Genomic DNA, 19627 nt, shown 5'->3' with positions numbered 1-19627 from the left:
AGCCATTAAAGGACGCCATCAAGTTGAAATGTAGTCAATACATATACTCAGGTAATTTATTTCGTGTCCTATAGTGGTCCCTGAGTGGGTTCCCTTGGTAATTTCCATAGGTTTTCCAGTCACTTTACAAGGCTGTGATTAATTTAACACACAACACTGTAAAACAGTTTTAGGACCTTGCACAAAGGCATTAGTATGTTTTTCTTTTGACATTTTCCATCCACGTAATCCAGCTGCTTTAGGATAGTTAAACAGTACTTCCCCTGCTGGTAACTGTATTTTGAATTTATTAAGAAATGGCAATCTTAGATAAAGAGTAGTAAATTACAGTTTTTAGCATTTAATAGGTACGATGCTGTAAGCTGGTCAGGCACCATCCTGGCAAATAAGTCTTTGGTAACAACTAAATTACAGTAGTTTATCCATACTGTATGCATTCTAAGTGGTTTTGTCAGTGCTCCTGATGTCTTGCTTTAGCCTATAAACTGGACAAATAATAGCCAGCAAGTCAGACAGTTTCTACAGTCAGATAGTGAGGGGTAAATGTTTTGCCTGATGTGCAGGGAATTAGCCACGCAGCTCCCATGGATTTTAGCCATTAACACCCATGGGAGTTGCAAAGCTAATTCCTTCTGCATAGCCTTCGACACAGCATTTACTTTTTAAAATGTCAGTCGCACAAGGGCACATAACGTGTTGTTGCTTCCCAACTCTCACTGCAAAGCGCTAAATCATTTCTTGGAATATACTAATAACTTCTGCAACTAGAATGTCGTGAGCATATTTTTTTTAATCCCTGTGTGACTTTTGAATTTGGAAGAAAGAATACCAACTGAGTGAATACAAAAGGGTTAGACAAGGTGGTCGTGATGCAACTTACGTCCTGCTGGTTTGAATGGAGAATAAGTGCAACTAGCTAAGGCTGCAATCCAAACTCACTCACCCCTGCCTGTGGAGCAACTACATCCACAACCCAGCCACTCACGGTGGCCACAGAGAAAGTGGTGGGAGGGCAACCAAGCCCTGCACAAGCTCCAGGCTGATGCACTGATAGGGTGCATAGCAAGTCCAGTGCTGGCCACAAGGACTGGAGGACTGGATCAAGATCCAGCCAATCCCGGGCTGGCTCAGCTCCTCACTGTCCTTAGAACACCCTGTTTGGGGACTTTCCAATGGCGGGGATACCACCAACAGGCCTCTACCCCTCAGCCAGGTGAAATGAGCAGGGGGATGCTTCCACTCAATCCAAAACACACACAGAGAGACAGCCTGGTGTATGGGGCAGTTGGATTGCTTTCTTTTGTAAACATAAATTACAAAGCACATATTTATAAAGTTCTAGTCACGAATAAAGCTTGAAAACTCCAAGCACTGATTATCATGAAACAACATGGTTATGTCTTAACTGGAGTTCACATTTAATTCTATCTGTTTTGCATCCATCATACTGAGATTGAATATGGTATCAAATTTATTCAATATTTTACCTGAATGCTTTAGGTTTTTGACTTTTTCTTCAGCACTCTGGTATTTTTCCTCTAATTCCTTTTTATCTTCTTCTAAAAGTTCTAGCTGCTGCTTAAGGGATTTGATTTCCTTATTCAATACTTCATTAGCTAATTGTTCCTCCAGTTCTTCAACCTGTTATTGACAAATACAAAATTGCAATGAAAATCAACATCTTGTTTTGTCCCACCCACCAACTTAACAAAGAAGCACACCCAATCAAGTCAAGCTAATGATTCCCCAGAACCCAAAAAATTATCTGGCAGTAGAAAAACTGGGATCCTGACAATATGTAACAGGAATACTGCCGAACCTTGGATCCCAAACGCCTTGGTATTCGGATGTTTTGGCTCCTGAACAAACCCGGAAGTGAATGTTCCCTTTTGCTAACGTTCTTTGGAACACGAACGTCTGACGGGGCTTCCGATTGGCTGCAGGAGCTTCCTGCAGCCAATCAGAAGCTGTGCTTTGGTTTCCGAACGTTCTGGAAATTGAACGGACTTCTGGAACGGATTCCATTCGACTTCTAAGGTACCACCATACTCTAAATGTTGTTATTCAAACCCAGTGCTTAATAGTTCAAGGTTTAAAAAACATGCTCGAAATGAGGAAGCATTTGTAGCATTTATGAATGTATTGGGTTGTTTGTTTGAAATCTGTTCTACTCCAGAATTTCCAAGTTTTATAATGCAATCCTAAGAGTGATCATGGGAGAGTGGGATCCATGAGTGCATCCTAAGTCTTCCAAGGGCAGATCAATGGAGGAAGAGAACTGACATTTTTTTCTTCCATTTCACACCAGCTCCAGGCTTAGAATAATCATTAATCATAGAGTAGACACATGGAACTCGATAGACTTGAGCAGGCACCCTCAAACTCAGCCCTCCAGAAGTTTTGGAACTACAACTCCCATCATCCCTAGTCCCAAAACATCTGGAGGGCTGAGTTTGGGGATGCCTGGACTTGAGAAACTTAGAGTTCATTGATTTTAGCAGGTCTGCTCTTAGTATGACTTAGTTGGATATTACTCTGTTTTGAAGCTACAGCCTGAACTATTGTATACTCCACTGTTGTGGCTACAGCATTGGGCATAACTACTACTGAAAACCATGTCACAAGCCAGATTTTATACCTGCAGAATGGTTAATTTCCTGAGATGCCTGACAGTTGCTTAAAATCAGAAAATCCATTCATCTAGCCCAATGTTGGCACAAGCAGTTAATCAAAATATATGAAGAACAGGACAAAAATCTCCCCCTTGGAGAGCCATGAAGATCTCATAATTTGGTTTGTATTCAACTAGAATGTTGTTTTGTCAATTATTATTTTACAAAACACTTCAATTCTGGAGTGCCTAAATGTTTTAAAGAGGATTTAAAAGAGGGGAGCGTACACCTTCTTACATGTTTTTTTTTATCTCAAGCAATAAAACACTAATGTAAGTTATTAAATGGTTGCCTTTGTTAAATGTTATTATTTGCACACTCTTTCTTTAACCCCTGCTGTTTGCAATGGGTGAATTATAGAATAGTCAAGTTGAAGGGCTGAGACACGGTAAAATAAAGACCTCTCTGCCCCTGTACACAATTTGAACAAATTTGGAAAACAATCCTTTCCCAGAATCTGGGAATTACTCCCAATGTATAAATACACAAACATGTGTGCATTATGTTTTTGAAGCAATCGCTGCTTTCTTTTTACTATTCCTAAAAATTGGGGAAAATAACATGGCTTCAATTTTAACTATTATCCAAACAACTTAGTAATTGCTTCCAGTACTGTAGATTGCTAAAATCTCCACCAAATTCAAACCAATAGAAATCCAAATAATTCATCTCCAGAATATTCCAAATACTTCCGGTGCCATTTGTTCATGTGTGTATCACCTACTTTGCATATGTAGCCTGTTAGCCTGCTTTCTTTCAACAGGACTTAAAAGACAATGGAACACATTTCCTGTTTATTTGAAGAGATACCCAGAAGCTCCCTCCTCCTTTTAAAGGCCACAGTGTGGTGTCTCAGTGGCCTGCTTTGCTTGTTATGCTAAGCCAATCTCTGCCTTAGACAACTGTCTGAGCATGTGGGGCTTCTGGAGAAGAGCTCATGGCCCAGTTCTTTTTACTACTGCACTGTGCCAACCTGCATCAAAAATTGCTCTTAGTTACAGCACCTGATTAGTCTGGAGAGAGCTTAACTATGACTCTGGGTTTGGAGTATGCACTAAGGAAAACCTTTGACTCCATACTTGTCCAATGATTTCAAGTCACAGGTCCAAGACTTTCTTCTTTTTATCAGCCACTTTCCTTGGGAGAACCCACTGTTTACTGCTAAATCGGAACAAACATCAGCTGAGCTTTTTATGGATTGTTCTGAGTCAGCAGGAAAAAATGGATTTCCCTGGGGAAAGCAATGGGACAAATAAAAGCACTTGGACCCATGACTTGAAATTACAGTACAAATGGTAGTGTGGATGGGTCCTTAGTTTGCTGCAGCAGCAGCAAAAAAAAAAGGGGGGGGACCAGGGAGTTTACAAAACAATTACAAGCTCCTCTCTGGAGACCCAGGCATTCTCGTTAAGCCCAAGAATCACAGAATTGTAGATTTGGAAGGGACCCAAACGTCATCTAGTCCAACCCCCAGACAGTCCCGGTCTTCCAGCCCAAGAACGGCTGGCTGCGTTACCCCTATGGCTTAGCCCCTTTAGCACCCACTTTGGAAGGATGGTCAGAACCTTCCCCCAATTACACTGTTAAAGCTTCACTGTGGAGTCCAGAATCTAACAATGTCTTGGTGCAGAAGGGGATGGATATTTCACGCTGGTTTAGACAACTTTTTAGTTGGACGACCACTTTTAGTGTTTCATATTTGTAATGTTTTATTGGCTTTTTAATGCATTTGAAATTTTATTATTGTAAATTGCTTCAGGACCCCTCTGGATGTGTGAAGTGGTATGTCAATGGGATAACCTAAACTAAATTAAACCAACTTGATAACTTACAATCAGAAGTGGCTTGCAAAGTGGGTCAGAGCCACTACCCTAGCTTCCTGGCAGGTGGGTCATGGTTGCTTACTGGGAAGAAGAAACAGAGGAGTTGGGGAAAGGGAACTATGGTGCAAACACACTAGCAGGGGTGCTGGATTGCCTTAGTTCAGGCATCCCCAAACTCGGCCCTCCAGATGATTTGGGACTACAACTCCCATTATCCCTAGCTAACAGGACCAGTAGTCAGGGATGATGGGAACTGTAGTCCCAAAACATCTGGAGGGCCGAGTTTGGGGATGCCTGGCTTAGTTGGTGTGTTTGCACTGCACTGACCTCCCCACTGCCTCACCTCTCCCCTTCTCCCTCCCATTAAGCAACAGTGGCCCAAAGCTCTGTCCCACTCAGTGAGCTACTTCTGCTTACTATATATTCTTCAGTTTGGGAAGACAGGTGTCAGAAACAAAGCACACCAGAGTCTCTGGAAAGTACAGTGCTTACCTTTTGCTGGTGTTGCAGCCTCTCTTCCTCCAGTATTTGATTCAGCTTGGCATTTTCATCCAGAGCTTTCAAAAGCTGTTCGTCGGGGCCAGCATTTTGCAGGAGAAGCTGACTTTGCCGCTTCAGTGTTTTTTGTTCAATAAACATCTACCAAACATGACCAAATTGCAAATTAGATCATTTGCCCAGCATTTATTCAAACCCGGGTATATGGGAAATTGGTTATCTAGCATCCAGATGGAGCAGGCATCAGGAAAATCTACAAGCACACACTAGAATCTTGTCACCTCCTCTAACATTCAGGATCTCAGCAGGTCAATGCTAAGAGCAAATGACTGGACTGTACCCTAAAGTCTGCCTAGTCTTCTATTAGATTCGCTCCAAAGGAAAAAGGCATTATTTTACAATGGTAGAAAAGCTGGAAAAGATGTTTAGGTGATCAGGTATAGATAAATGAAGTTCAGATTACCGTAGATTCCGGTGTATTAGACGACTTTTGAACCCCGGAAAATCTTCTCCAAAGTCAGGGGTTGTCTTATACGCTGGGTATGAATCATAGAATCATAAGAGTTGGAAGAGACCACAAGGGCCATCGAGTCCAACCCCCTGCCAAGCAGGAAACACCATCAGAGCACTCCTGACATATGGTTGTCAAGCCTCTGCTTAAAGACCTCCAAAGTAGGAGACTCCACCACACTCCTTGGCAGCAAATTCCACTGTCGAACAGCTCTTACTGTCAGGAAGTTCTTCCTAATGTTTAGGTGGAATCTTCTTTTCTGTAGTTTGGATCCATTGCTCCGTGTCCACTTCTCTGGAGCAGCAGAAAACATCCTTTCTCCCTCCTCTATGTGACATCCTTTTATATATTTGAACATGGCTATCATATCACCCCTTAACCTCCTCTTCTCCAGGCTAAACATGCCCAGCTCCCTTAGCCGTTCCTCATAAGGCATCGTTTCCAGGCCTTTGACCATTTTGGTTGCCCTCCTCTGGACACGTTCCAGTTTGTCAGTGTCCTTCTTGAACTGTGGTGCCCAGAACTGGACACAGTACTCCAGGTGAGGTCTGACCAGAGCAGAATACAGTGGCACTATTACTTCCCTTGATCTAGATGCCATACTCCTATTGATGAGGCCCAGAATTGCATTGGCTTTTTTAGCTGCCGCGTCACACTGTTGGCTCATGTCAAGTTTGTGGTCAACCAAGACCCCTAGATCCTTTTCACATGTACTGCTCTCAAGCCAGGTGTCCCCCATCTTGTATTTGTGCCTCTCATTTTTTTTGCCCAAGTGCAATACTTTACATTTCTCCCTGTTAAAATTCATCTTGTTTGTTTTGGCCCAGTTCTCTAATCTGTCAAGGTCGTTTTGAAGTGTGATCCTGTCCTCTGGGGTGTTAGCCACCCCTCCCAGTTTGGTGTCATCTGCAAATTTGATCAGGATGCCCTTGAGTCCATCATCCAAGTCGTTGATGAAGATGTTGAATAAGACCGGGCCCAAGACAGAACCCTGTGGCACCCCACTAGTCACTCTTCTCCAGGATGAAGAGGAACCATTGATGAGCACCCTTTGAGTTCGGTCAGTCAGCCAGTTACAAATCCACTGAGTGGTAGCAGAGTCAAGACCGCAGGTTGTGGCAGGTGGTGGCGACTGGCTTGGAATGGCGACGGGCAGAAGGGTGGTGGGAACCGCCCCCCCACCTCCATCCCTGGCCGCTTCCCGAAGCAGCAGCAACTGCGGCAGCCTCCCCTTCCCGCGGCGAGGTGGTGCGCAGCTTCGGCTGGGGCTCGCTCGCCCTGCCACCATGGGGACCGCCAGATTCCCGGAGGGAGAGAGGGAGGGAGTGAGTTCCACCCACCAAACGCCTCACCTCGGGCTGCTGCTGCTGCTGCGACGGCAGAGGCAGCGGAGTGATGCGCACTCTGCCCCTGGCAGCACTTGGCGGGCGGCCAAACTCTATAATTTAACAGCAAAAGTTGGGGGGTCGTCTTATAAGCCCAGTCGCCTAATACACCGGAATCTACAGTAGTTGGGGCATGTGCTGTACTGAAATATTATTTCAAATTAATCTTTTATATTTAAAAGATGGTGTCTCTCTATCTGAGCACTCATAACAAAATCCATAACAATTTCCTTTTGTTCCTTATGCTGAAGTTGCTTTCCTACTTCATTAAGACTCCTTCTTAATGAACAACAGATGTAAGACTAAGCCTGGTATCAGAAGGTGAGGGATTTTAAAAAAAATCTATATGAAAGACAATATTGCCTATTTCTGCATAAGGTAGAATTTTCTGTTTATGGAAAGAAAAAGTAATTATTTAAAAATGACTAAGAAATTCATTTGTAGTGAAGCAAAAGCAGAAATGTGTTTTAGGATTGCTGTATTAGAAACAGAATGCCACATTATTTCTTGTCCAAATTCCATGCTGTTTGTTTACCAGCACAGTAAATAACCACAGCATGGTGGCTGATAGATTCTTACTATCCCTTATTAACACGTCATTAAACAAAAACGGAAGCAAAATCAGTTATCTGGACACTTGCTTGTTTTTACAAACAGCCCATGCACCACTTGAAGTGACTATATTTCCAAATCTACTGAAATATGATCAGTGCTCTCTACTCTTAACTTTGTGAATCACCTGTTTGCAAATGAGGTAAAATATGGCCGAGTGGTAGATTTTGGCATTTATTGGTTTACGCCATTAAACCTAACAGGTGTTTCAACATTGTCATGATGCATAGTGCTGATCACAGTTCCATAGACAAGGACCTACACTGAAACTAGTTCATGTGGAAAATGTAGTGAAAGAAAAAAACACAGAAAGAACAGTGTTGTATGCCAGGTCGCCAGGTCATGTGACCAAGCTGAATGGGCTTAGGATGCAGCCTAAGTTCCTCTTTTCTGGTCCCGTCCCCAAGAACACCCCTTTTTTGGAATTTACACTGGCCTCAAGTCAGGCAGCTGTGGCTTACCTGGCTAATCCAGAATGAGCAAGTTACACCGATGTATTTTCGGCTGAGTCACAATTGGGGACTTAATGACAACTGAAACTAAAATTAGCTGATTGAGCAGGAGATCAACTGCATTCTAAGATTCTCAACCCAGCAGATCTTGCCATATGATTGGCCCCATAGTATGACAAATATTAGATTCCTTTACAATGGAATTCCTTGGCACTCTCCCTCCAATAAGCTGAATCTTCCATTATACTCTGCAGGTGACAGGTTTCAGATTCTAAGGCTAATGTATTTGTCCCCTGACCTCACCCAATTCCTGTATATGACAACTGAAGCTATGGGGTGTTACATTAATTATAGTCATATAGCAAGTCCCCTTGCTCCCACCCTTGGCGAACTAGGCTATACATAAGAATCTTTTCATAAGTGCAGGTTTTTCAATCCATTTAGACACGTCACATATTAATGGAAGAGTTATTACAAAATAACCCAAAGGCCATTAATGCATCTAAATGAGAGTTATTGTGGAGCTCGTCACTAAAAAAAGCCCATTGATATCTCTGAATCAATGGCATGCAATCTCATGAGAGGAGCAACATTCTTATACAAGGAGGTCATGGCTGTCGGAAATTATAAGCATTTTCCTCTACTGTTGAGGGGGGTGGAGGAAGCAGATAACAGCATTTGACCTTTTGTATGCAAATGTTCAATACTGGATTTTAAATACAATGTCTGCAAGTGTTGCACAATGACAAGGGCATCCTAAGTAACCAAGATAAGTAAAGGCATTGCACTTTAAAAATAACTGTATTATGCACATATTAAATTGTATATGGAACCTTTATTACTTACACATAGGCAGTAAAATTGAGCAAAATGATAGGCAGGTCAATGGAACTTTCCTAGCTCCCAACCCACATACACCCTCAGTGTTAGGCTGCACCAGATATCAGATATTTTCCCCCATTCTGTTGTTTTCCTCTATTTCTTTGCATTGCTCGTTTAAGAACGTCCCTGGGGCTTTTGCTAACCCCACATGCAGAATCAAATCTGAGACCTGCTGCATGTAAGCCATGTGCTCTACCACAGAGTTATGGCCCCTCCCTGAAGCAAAAGCTGAGTGCATTTTACAGATTCGGACCCCAACCCACAACCCAGAGAGCATATAGAATATACCACATAAAGCCCCAGCTTTACAGATAAGCCACATTCGATGCTGATAGATAAGCCACATGGGAAACTTCATAACTGGCCTCCAATTTAACACAATAATTTGCTTCCTGCAAGCCCTTCTGCATACCCAAAAGCATGCACTACACAAAAGGACACCAAAGTGTCACAGATGCACTCTAGTCCAATTCTGGGACTAGACACTCTTAAAATGAGCATAATAAACGTACACCCTTCTGCAGAGTGGAAAGAAGACAGTATTTATTTATAAATAAACAGAAGCCGCTATGGAGTAAATGGTCCTTACTTCAGAAAACCTGTATCAAGCTAAAATATACAACTGGGTAGACATACAATCTACAAATACTAGAGTCTTATTACAGTTGTGGCATATATATGAACCTTGACAGATTGACTAGACACATACATACAAATGGTCTTAACTGATTTTAATGTTGTATTCTTACATTAAAAAAAAAATAATTCTGTAAAATATTGACCATTATGGCAAAGGACAAATAATAATAACAAAAATTCCCCCAACTGATGGCCATTGTGTCTTGGCTTTTGTTTACTTATCAATACATCCCTCCCCGCACCTTATTCTAGACTGTTTGTGTGCTGCACATATTTAATGTCTGTGGCATATATAACCTTCATTCCTTACTTAGGTCATTTTTAAAAATCCATGTTTCAAAACCTGATTTGATCTGTAGATTCTGTTGGCCTACATACCTCCTGTGCAAAGGATTCTGCTCTCTGTCGCAGATCTTTCTCCAGTTCAAAGTTTACTTGCAGCTCTTCATATTCTTCTACTGCCAGTACAGACACTATTTAAAGCACAAAAAGACAAAACAAATCCAAACACACCACAACACACAACAACACACAAAAATGAACAACAAATTAGGAAGCAAAATAAAAGTGACCATCAGCTGCGAGTTACAGATAGGTAGCCATGTTGCGAGCCATTGCAATTCACATACAAAGTGCATCAAATATATAAACTTCAAAATGACATGTTGTATCATGCCATGAAACAAGATTACACAAGATTTATGGCCATGAAACAAGATTACACAAGATTTATGGTTGCATGCCACCATAAAAGCTTTAGCTGCAATACTGCATTGGTGGATAAATAATCCCAGAACTGTAGTGCAGTGGGGTGGAAGACTGGTTTCTGTGCAAATAGCTTTGCTGGGGGGAAGGAAACATGTCTTGCCTTTTTCCCAAAACAAAGATCTGTTGTTGTTATTTATTAGAAGTATTTATAATCTGCCTTTCACCCAAGCCAGATAAAGACAATCTAAGCCCAATCTAAACAAAATCTAAAACAGCATTGTGGGCTGGCCTCGCTCACCTGATTGGTAGCATCACTGCTGCTTATTGGAAGGTAGTTGGGGAGGGGCAAAAAGGCAGTGAGACAATAAGGAAAGGGTGTCCTAACCAGTTCCAGCTTTGGCCCAATGCAGGTCATTAGGACTGAGTTTTGCAGCTAGGCCTGATTCTTGGTTTGCAATATTCTGGCAGTGCAGATCAGGTACAAATTCTGGCCGTGCCCAGCAAATCTCTTTTAAATCTTCCTCAGTCGCAGCTTTCCTTATGAAATGCAAGTTGAAAATTGGTTGCCTCTTGGCAGTTTCTAATTCATATTGCAAAGGGCCTTTTCATGGTGCTTTGACTGTTTTGGCTTTGGCGAGGGAGTGCTTCCACGCACACAGTGGATTTACTGAGTATATAGATTTTGAAATTCTATGCCATTATTCTGAAAACTGACTCTTAGAGCTGAAGTATGTTGCAAAATCAGGGCTTGTGAGCAGTCATTAAGAGATTTTGAAGAGTTGATTGTTACTACTTTCAAGTCCCGGTTGAGCTGTGTGGGCAGAACAATACGAAAGAGCCTGCACAATATCTGTGCACATTCTGGGCAATTTTAGCCAGCAGGCTTGCCCCCAATTTCATGAACCAGTGTTTTGCAATCAACTTGTGGGGCTGGGAGCTATGTATTGATAATGTTTAGTAATGGAGAAACCTGTTCTATAGGTAAGAACGTAAGAAGAGTCTGTTGGATCAGCCTTGCTCCCCTGATTCTGGCTTTTCTTTTATTTACTTACAATAATTTATAAACTAATTACTTTTTAAAAAAATCCTAAGCAGTGTACATAAAAAGAATATACAACAATTATAAATAATATTCAAATAGAACCAGGAAGATTTTTTAAAAAGAGTACACAAAACTAGATGATGTTTTCTGATTTGGACCATGCTGCATCTATATAGGAGAGGAACTGCAGTAACAAGGCTTTCCAAATGGCAGTGCTGAGAAAGCAAACTGGAGGAGAAATGACTATGAAGCAAATGTACATACTTCGGTTACATTTTTCCAACACCTTCTGATGCTTCTGAACTTCAGCTGTCAAGACTGCATTTTCTTCCTTGACTTTATTTACCTGGGTAGTAGAGGGAGACATAGAATCATAGAACTGAAATGTTGGGAGGCACCACAGGGGTCATCTAGCTCAACCCCCTACAATACAGGAAATCTTTTGCCTAATGTGGAGCTTGAACCCACAACCCTGAGATTAAGAATCTCATGCTCTACTGACTGAGCATAAAACATAACAGAGATCATCAGGAAAACAAAAACACTTAATGATTTACATGGTATGAGACTTGGCTGTAACTCAACCAATATGCTAACACTGGTATTTCATTTAGGTATTGGCCTGTACAAAGTTCTTCCGTGTTCTTTTCTGCTCTTGCTGATGTGCCTGTAAAAAGTGACAAGCCCTTCTTGCTCATAATTTTTCTAGCTAACCGAGCAATCATAAGTTACTCTGACACACGCCTTGGTTTCAAAGGAATTTACTTTCTAATATGTTTGCTCAGCATACCAACCAAAGCTGCACAGAAACAGCTGGAATACCTTAAAATGCTTTACTGAATAATAACCGAGAGCTGAGAAGTGGCAATAAATACTTCATACGCAGCAAGGAGATTTTAAAGCCCTTGTATACAAGGATGTAGAATCTTAGCTAGCAAGATCGCTTGTGGGAGATGGAGGGGGCAGGAGGCTAATAGACACACAGCTAAGTCTCTCTCTGGCTGCAGTTTTGTACAGGGTAATACAATAGCATCAAACAGCAATGAGGGGGTTGCTGATCTCCACTTTGGTGAAGTTAAGAGTGCTTTTGAGTCATACTTTCTGCCTTCATCTCCTCTTATGGATTTTGGAGGCCAGCTGATGGTTGTGATACAAAGCTCCAAAATCCTGACGCTGGACCTGAGAAAAAGCTGGTTGGGAGAGGTTACCCCTTCCAAACTACCATAAAAGCCCCAGTGTTCAATCCTAGTATGGGACTGCACTGGAGTCTGGTAAGTTTGTAATATTAGGGCAATCCACCTGAGTGCACAAACACTCAGATGCTGATACAAATTATTGTTTACCACATTCCTTTTTCTAGGATCCAACAGATAATGATTCGTCGAAAGGAAAATAGATATTTGAGAGGGGAAGCAGACAACGGAAAGTCTCCCACCCTTAAAAAAGAAGAAGCAGTTAACAATCCTGATGAACCTGTGGGATTAGGTATTATCCAATTAACTTCGCAGTGGACAAAAACTAGGCACAAAAAGTCAACGTCATATTCACCAACTCCCTGCTTTCCTGACACAATACTTACATCCACAATTTCTTCTACTAATTTGCTCCTCAGGTTTTCCAGCTCAATGGCTAAGGCCTTCCTTTCCTCCTGAAGAGATATAATTTGATCCCGCAGATCTACATTTTCAAGAGCGGTGGTGGGAAGAGTTCGTTTTTCATTTGAGACAAAAACACACACAATAAGCACACAAAGACAGACACCGGCAGGAAAAGCTGAAGAATCGGTCATCAATAGGTTCTTGAATTATTAAGAAGGCAGGTGCCTTACATGCAGATACCATTACAAGTTTGCCTTGTCTGGTCCTTTGTCTTAGTTTGATTTTCATTGCAGAGACATCATAGTCTGAAAAGCCAGAAATTCAGAGGCTGTAATGCTTCTGAATACCAGTTGCTGGGAACCACAGGAGGGGAGAGTGCTCTTGTGCCCGGATCCTGCTTGCAGGGTTCCCACAGGCCTCTGGCTGGCCTCTGAGAGAAGAGGATGCTAAACTAATTGGCCATTGGCCTGATGCAGCAGGCTCTCAACTGTTTTGAGTTCAGTTCTGCAGTGCACAATGCATCTCTCAGCCTGCCTTAGAGACCAGGCATCCCTTAGAAAGGGCTGCAGTTCTCGGTGGTAAAGCCCATGCTTTGAAGGCAAAAGGTCATAGGTTCAATCCATGGCGTGTTCAGGTACAGCTGCAAAAGATTCCTGTCTGAAAACCCAAAAAGCTTCTGCCAGAGTATTATTATATATTATTATACAGCCCTCCATCCGAAGATCACAGGGTGGTTTACACTATAAAAACACAAAATACTTGAAATAATAATAATAATAATAATAATAATAATAATAATAAAATGGATCAGTGGCTGACTCAGTAAAAGCCAGCTTTGGACCCAGTCCAAAATAAGAGCCCATGAATGATGAAAATTTCATCTCTGTCCGGGCCCTATTGGTTGGTTTCAAATCCTACTGGAAGCCCATTAGCTGCATCTAAAATCTCTTATACAACTAGACAAACATTTACTCATTACAGTACAACTCAACTTGATTCATGCTCGCTTTTTGAAAAGGCACCCCACCCTAATTCAGAAGCACCCACCTTTTATCATCTGCTGGCAAAGCACCGAGTCACATGCCCCTGGACTACCTTCCGTATCTGTGGACGATTCTTCATCATCAATGTTTATTTCTTCAGTGATTATATCTGGCCCCAGTTTTGCCATGTACAACATGCTGATTCTTTTCAGAGTCTTGTTTTCTTTGTTCAGCTACAAAATTCCAAGCACATACTCTTGTTGCTTAAAACAAAAAAGCCCTTTCTCTTTCCTTTCTTAAGTGAAATAGAACATGTCAGTCATCCCAAGGCCACCAAGCATAAATCTGAAACACTCGCTGAGATGGGACTGAGGAGTGTGTCAAGCAAGCGTTTCAGAAAGAAAGAAAAAAACAGCTCCTGGTGGCTGGAGTAGAGTGGGATGTTCAGACTTCAGAAGCAGAGCAATGGGTTGTATCCAGCAGTTCCCTTTGTCCAACAGAAAGAGTTACTCCAGAGGAAGTGAACCTCTAGGTCAGGGCTGGGGAACCTGGTGCCCACCAGATGTTGTTGCACTCCAACTCCCATCAATCCCACCTATCGTGGCCATGATCAGGAATTTGTAGTTCAGCAATGTGTGGAGGGCCAAAGGTTGCCCAGCCCTGCTCTAGATGCTACCTAGCTTTTCTTAAACTCTGGAGTGGGCCATTTTGGGGAATGGACAATGTCCTCCACCCAGCAGGTCAGATCAGAGGGGCAGAGGCAGGCCACATGGAACACACCTCTCTATCCTCTACATTCATAATGCTGCTCTCCCCACCTCACAGCACCTGCCACCAGAGGCAACTGCCCCATCATATCTAATGGTAGGGCTGCCTCTGCATTGTTTTTAAGTGTGGTTGTCTAGTAAGCATCTTGATTCAAGATTAAATGGCTTATCTGATTTAAACCACAGAAAGCTGCACTGATTCTCTGAATTTCAAAGAAAAGTTTTGCAGAAATGGAGGTGGGGTGGGGGTTAGGAGAAAAAGAAAGGTTTTCATAAAGAGTCTGAAAAATCAATTTTGAAAGGAGGTCAGCAGAACAAGAGAGAGAACAGAAAGACTATGCTAGACAATCACTATGCTTATTTTAGCACTCTCCATTCCTTTCATTTCTACTGTTTTTGCCCCTGAATGTACATTTTCATTAACAGAAGGAAAGTGTTCACAGCAGCCATGATTATTCCAGATCAGAAATGGAAGAGGTTTTATAAATATGGAGTCAAGTTCCAAAGTCTAATAAAACCAAAAGAGCAGAAATTGACAAGGGTATCCTACTCATTTGCACATTGGGAGCCCTTATAATATGCCATGCTTTTGTCATATTCTGAAATATGCACTGCACTAAAACACTACATACTAGCATGGCCAAGCCTTACAAATGAGGACATTGTTCACTTAGGGCAACCCTGAAAACACCTGCTAAAATCATAGCAGGCAGTCTCCATGATCAATGCAAGATAGAGACAAGTATCATAATCCTGCAACTTGGTGTGGAGGGGGGCTCAGTGGCTTGCATAGCTTTCCCCCCTAAATTATTCTGTATTACAAGATGTGTAAGAGGCTGCCATAGACCTAATAATGCAGAAAGCATGCATAATAAAAATCAGTGCAGGTGCAGAGAATAGGCTGATGGACAGGTCCCTCCCCATCCACTTCTGAAAAATCTGAAAAGTTTCGATGCATTCCATTGCTCCTAGCTGTACCCCATGAGATACTGGAAACCCTTGAATTGTGAAATGTAGGCACAATTTCTGCCACACACATGGACAGTGTTATAGCAGCAAGCATGGCCTTGCCCAAATTGATTGGTAAACTCTCCCAAACTTGCATGATCTCTGTCTGTAGCAGGCAGGGGTTACATTAGTTTTGATTTCTTGGACAGGTCCTCACATAATAGTGATTGATTGCTTAGGATGGGGGAGAGACTGGCAGCCGCCGGTTTCTTGAAACACAGTAGCTGGATCTGGTTTTGCAGCTAGGGATGGGTGAATCAGTTTCATGCAGGTTGGATGGGGAGACAAGGGAAAGAGTGGCAGCAAAAAGAGAAAGGGGCTGCAGAAAGAGAGAAAAAGAGGTGACAGAAAACAAAAATGTTGGTGCTGATCTTTAAATCCCTAAACAGCCTCAGTCTTGTATACCTGAAGAAGCGCCTCCACCCCCCATCGTTAAGCCCAGACACTGAGGCCCAGCTCTGAGGGCCTTCTGGTGGTTCCCTCATTGTGAGTAGTGAAGTTACAGGGAACCAGGCAGAGGGCCTTCTCGGTTTGACATGTAATGTTTGATGTTTTATTGAGTTTTTATATTTTGCTGGAAACTGCCCAGAGTGGCATAATAAATAATAATAATAATAATAATAATAATAATAATAATAATAATAATAATAGATGAAAGGCCTAGCCCACCTTTTGTTCAGTCCCTACCCATGTTTCCCTCATTGCTGTATGTGGTCCCTTCAGTGGCGTAGCGTGGGGGGTGCGGGGGGGGGCGGCCGCACCGGGCGCAACATCTGGGGGTTAGGGTTAGGGGGCGCAAATCCACGGGTTAGGGGGCGCAAATTACTTGCCTTGCCCCGGGTGCTGACAACCCACGCTACGCCACTGGGTCCCTTACTGCTGTCCCACAAGGGAATGCAGCCCTTGGCAGGAAAAAAAGCTTGCCTGTCTCTGTAGTATAGTGTAGAGGATATATAAAATAGATAGCTGAACAAGTGCAATTATTGTTAGGATATTTTATGCAGCTGATGCTGCTAGTGTGATTAGTATAAGTCACATGAGATGTCTGAGAAGAGTGTGGGAACGGAAGACTGTCTTATCTCTTCCTTCGGAGCGTGTTATATTGTAACTGTGGTTTCGCTTTTGCAGTATGCAACAGTTGTTCTGCCAGAGCTTGGAGAACACAGACGTGATTATGGATTGTCTATATCAAATGTAAATAAAATGTAGTTTAGATCTACGGATGTTTTTTTCTTCTTGCTGTATGATGCTAGAAGACTTGTGTGCACTTTTCATATGAAAAGTGTTGCAGAGAGGCACTCTGGAGATGAAGGGACATGCCATTCTAGAGACGTGCCTACCGGGAGACGCTCAGAGATCCTGGGGGGTCGCTGTCTCCCCAAGAGCATTTTTCCAACAATTATATCCTCTATCCAAGCATAAGAAGAGTCCTTCTGGAACAGGCCAGTGCCCCATCTAGTACTAGATCCTGTTCTTAGTGGCCAACGAGATGCCCATGCAAAGCCTGCAAGCAGGACCTGAGTGCAACAGCACTCTTTACTGGTCTCTGACCGTAATAAATTATTACAACAGCACTTTTCCTCCTGCAGCTACAAGCAAATGGTATTCAGAAGCAAACTCCAGCAGTCTAGAACAGAGCTTTCCAAACTTTTCCTGTTGTTGACACACTTTTTATACACATACCATTCTGTGACACACTAATTCAGTTTTGCTAGCAAACCAGAGGTTAAGTCAACCCATTTCCAGCCCTGGGAGGAGTGAAGGAGTGTTCGTACAAAACACCTACACACTGCAGCCAACACACAGTTTGGAAAGCTCTGGTCTAGAACATGGCCATCAGGGTCAGTAGCCACTGGCAGCCTTATTATCCACCATGGATTTGTCTAAATCTCTTTTAAACCCATCAAAGCAAGGCAGCCAAGCAATGTAAAGCTATACAAGCAATCAACTAAAAGAAAATGAATCTATCTTACAAAGTTATGGACCACATGATCCATAACAGGTGGCATTCCCCATTCCTTTTGTTCTGTCTGTATGATAAAAAATGGAACCACCCCCATTGGGAGATGCACAAGGTCACAACGCAAGGACAGCTTGAAGATCTGACCATGGGAGATGTCCAACTTTTATTTTGAATTATATCAAGAATCACCAAGGGGACACAAGGCACTTGTGCTTTCTGTCCAACATTTATAATAGCAAAAAGTCATCCAGACTCCACTTGTCCTGCTGCTTTCCCCTCAGGAAGTTCAGCCTTTACTGCTGAAATGTCAATCTCGTTTTCAGCAGATTGACATTTGCTCTGATTCAGCACTAAAGAGCAAGATCTTATTTTCCTGGGAAGGGACGCCACATAGTAAGAAGAGATCACAACTCTTGTCCTCAAACACAAATCCTCAACCTAGATGCTTGAAAGAGGGAGATCTTCCCAGTCACCCTGCACTGCTAGTTCCTCTAAGTGTGTTTCACTCCTAAAGATCTAGACAGAAAATGTGAGAAACCCTTCCAGGGTTGGTCGAAGAGTGAGTCAGCTTTGACACAGCAAACCAAACAGGAAGGTGCTAGTCTCTTAGCTGTCAAGAGTGTGTCACTCCATGCAAAGAATGGAAAGAAAGGATAGTTACAGCCATAAATTCATTTTCTTAGTTATATGTTGATTGACTATATTATGAATCCGAATGTAGTATCATTATGCAAACAATTAAGTTAATATATCCAGAAAGTACATTGCTAATGAATCTAAATTAAAAAAGATTTCCTACTGGTGGGATTTCTGCTACATCTGAAGAAGTACTTTGAGATTTTGCAATGGGGGGGGGGGCGTGCACAAATGCACACAGACTAGCCAGCATTGCTAATGAAATTTGGCTCAAAATTGCCACAATCCATTTTCTGATTATGAAGTGGCTCAGATGTGTTATTCACAACCGTGTGTGTGTGTGTGTGTGTGTGTGTGTGTATCCATGAAGAGATAAAAACATTCTGTAATAATAATAATGCACTTCTGATGAGATGGAATATAGAAAATTATATACTTGGTAAATTCATCAACCTAGATGCAATCAACAGAGCAGTACAGGTCACCTTTTGCTTGCTCCATAGTTTGCTTTCATAAACAATCACCTGAAATGTAATACTCTGGCTGACTTTTCCATTTGATTCACACACTGAAATGCTCATTATTCTTTCATGTCGCAGACACTCAGGACATTTCTAAACTTGTTTATCAGTTAACCCAGATGCATAAAATGGTATGTGGGAGGTAGTGGTGAAGGGAGGCAGAATAAAAAAGTAAACATTCAATGAATTATCCTTTTTTTGCTTTGTTTTTTTAAAAGCTTGAAAACCCAGTCAAGCAAATCTATCTTTAGGGGACTGCACATATTGAGCAAATAAAATACTAAGACATATATTGCATTGCTTGAAAGAAAGCAAAAAATCCTTTATTACATCCAAAAGTAAACAGTCAACTTCCCATCCTCTCCCCGCTTCCTGACTCAAGCAAACAAATTCAGGGCTGTTTCATAAAGCTCCTTTTTGTCAGAAATAAAATAAAACTCAAGAATGTCACATATCATGACTGCACACACGTATTTGGACCCTGACAACTCCCCTGCATATGTATATGCGACAAAACAGAAGCATCTATAATCATAATATGACTATTTTTCATTAAGTTGCGGGCCACATTCTACATCGGAGTGCTTTCCATGTAGGAATTTTGTCATGCACTGAATCTGTCTGAGGGCACATCCTTCAGCACTGACAAGAATGGAACTGATTGCACATATATACTGGGGTGTCACGTTGGGAGGGGCTGGGCACACCCTTCCTGGGTGCAAGACATACTGGCTGCATCCACACGCCTGTTTATTCCATTTCCCTGACATTTCCCTAACTGTTAATTTCCACATTATAATTGAGCCTTCACACAATGTAAAAGCCACTACTGGAAAACTAATGGCACCTATTTAGTGCTTGATTCTGTGTTACTTGGTTCCAGGGGGAAAAACACAAATCATTTGCAGCCAGAAACCCAAAAAATTG

At 42.1% G+C, this 19627-nt stretch overlaps 1 protein-coding gene across 4 annotated transcripts in view; it reads right to left on the bottom strand.

Annotated features, from left to right (window-relative positions):
* The window catches only part of SHTN1 (shootin 1), a 68691-nt gene that overhangs the window by 26753 nt on the left and 22311 nt on the right, over positions 1–19627 (bottom strand). For all 4 annotated transcript variants that reach the window (XM_083504952.1, XM_083504955.1, XM_083504953.1 and 1 more), the window contains exons 5-10: positions 13870–14038; positions 12804–12901; positions 11489–11570; positions 9853–9947; positions 4988–5134; positions 1488–1641 (exon numbers count right to left, since the gene is read on the bottom strand). In XM_083504952.1, the coding sequence (XP_083361078.1) occupies positions 1488–1641; positions 4988–5134; positions 9853–9947; positions 11489–11570; positions 12804–12901; positions 13870–14038 (745 nt within the window). The remainder of the gene's footprint in view (positions 1–1487; positions 1642–4987; positions 5135–9852; positions 9948–11488; positions 11571–12803; positions 12902–13869; positions 14039–19627) is intronic.

The sequence above is a fragment of the Podarcis liolepis genome, assembly GCF_965112155.1.
Source record: "Podarcis liolepis genome assembly, chromosome: 5".
Taxonomy (NCBI): Eukaryota; Metazoa; Chordata; class Lepidosauria; order Squamata; family Lacertidae; genus Podarcis; species Podarcis liolepis.
Note: the sequence above shows the minus strand (reverse complement) of the source record. Positions and strands in the feature narration are given on the sequence as shown.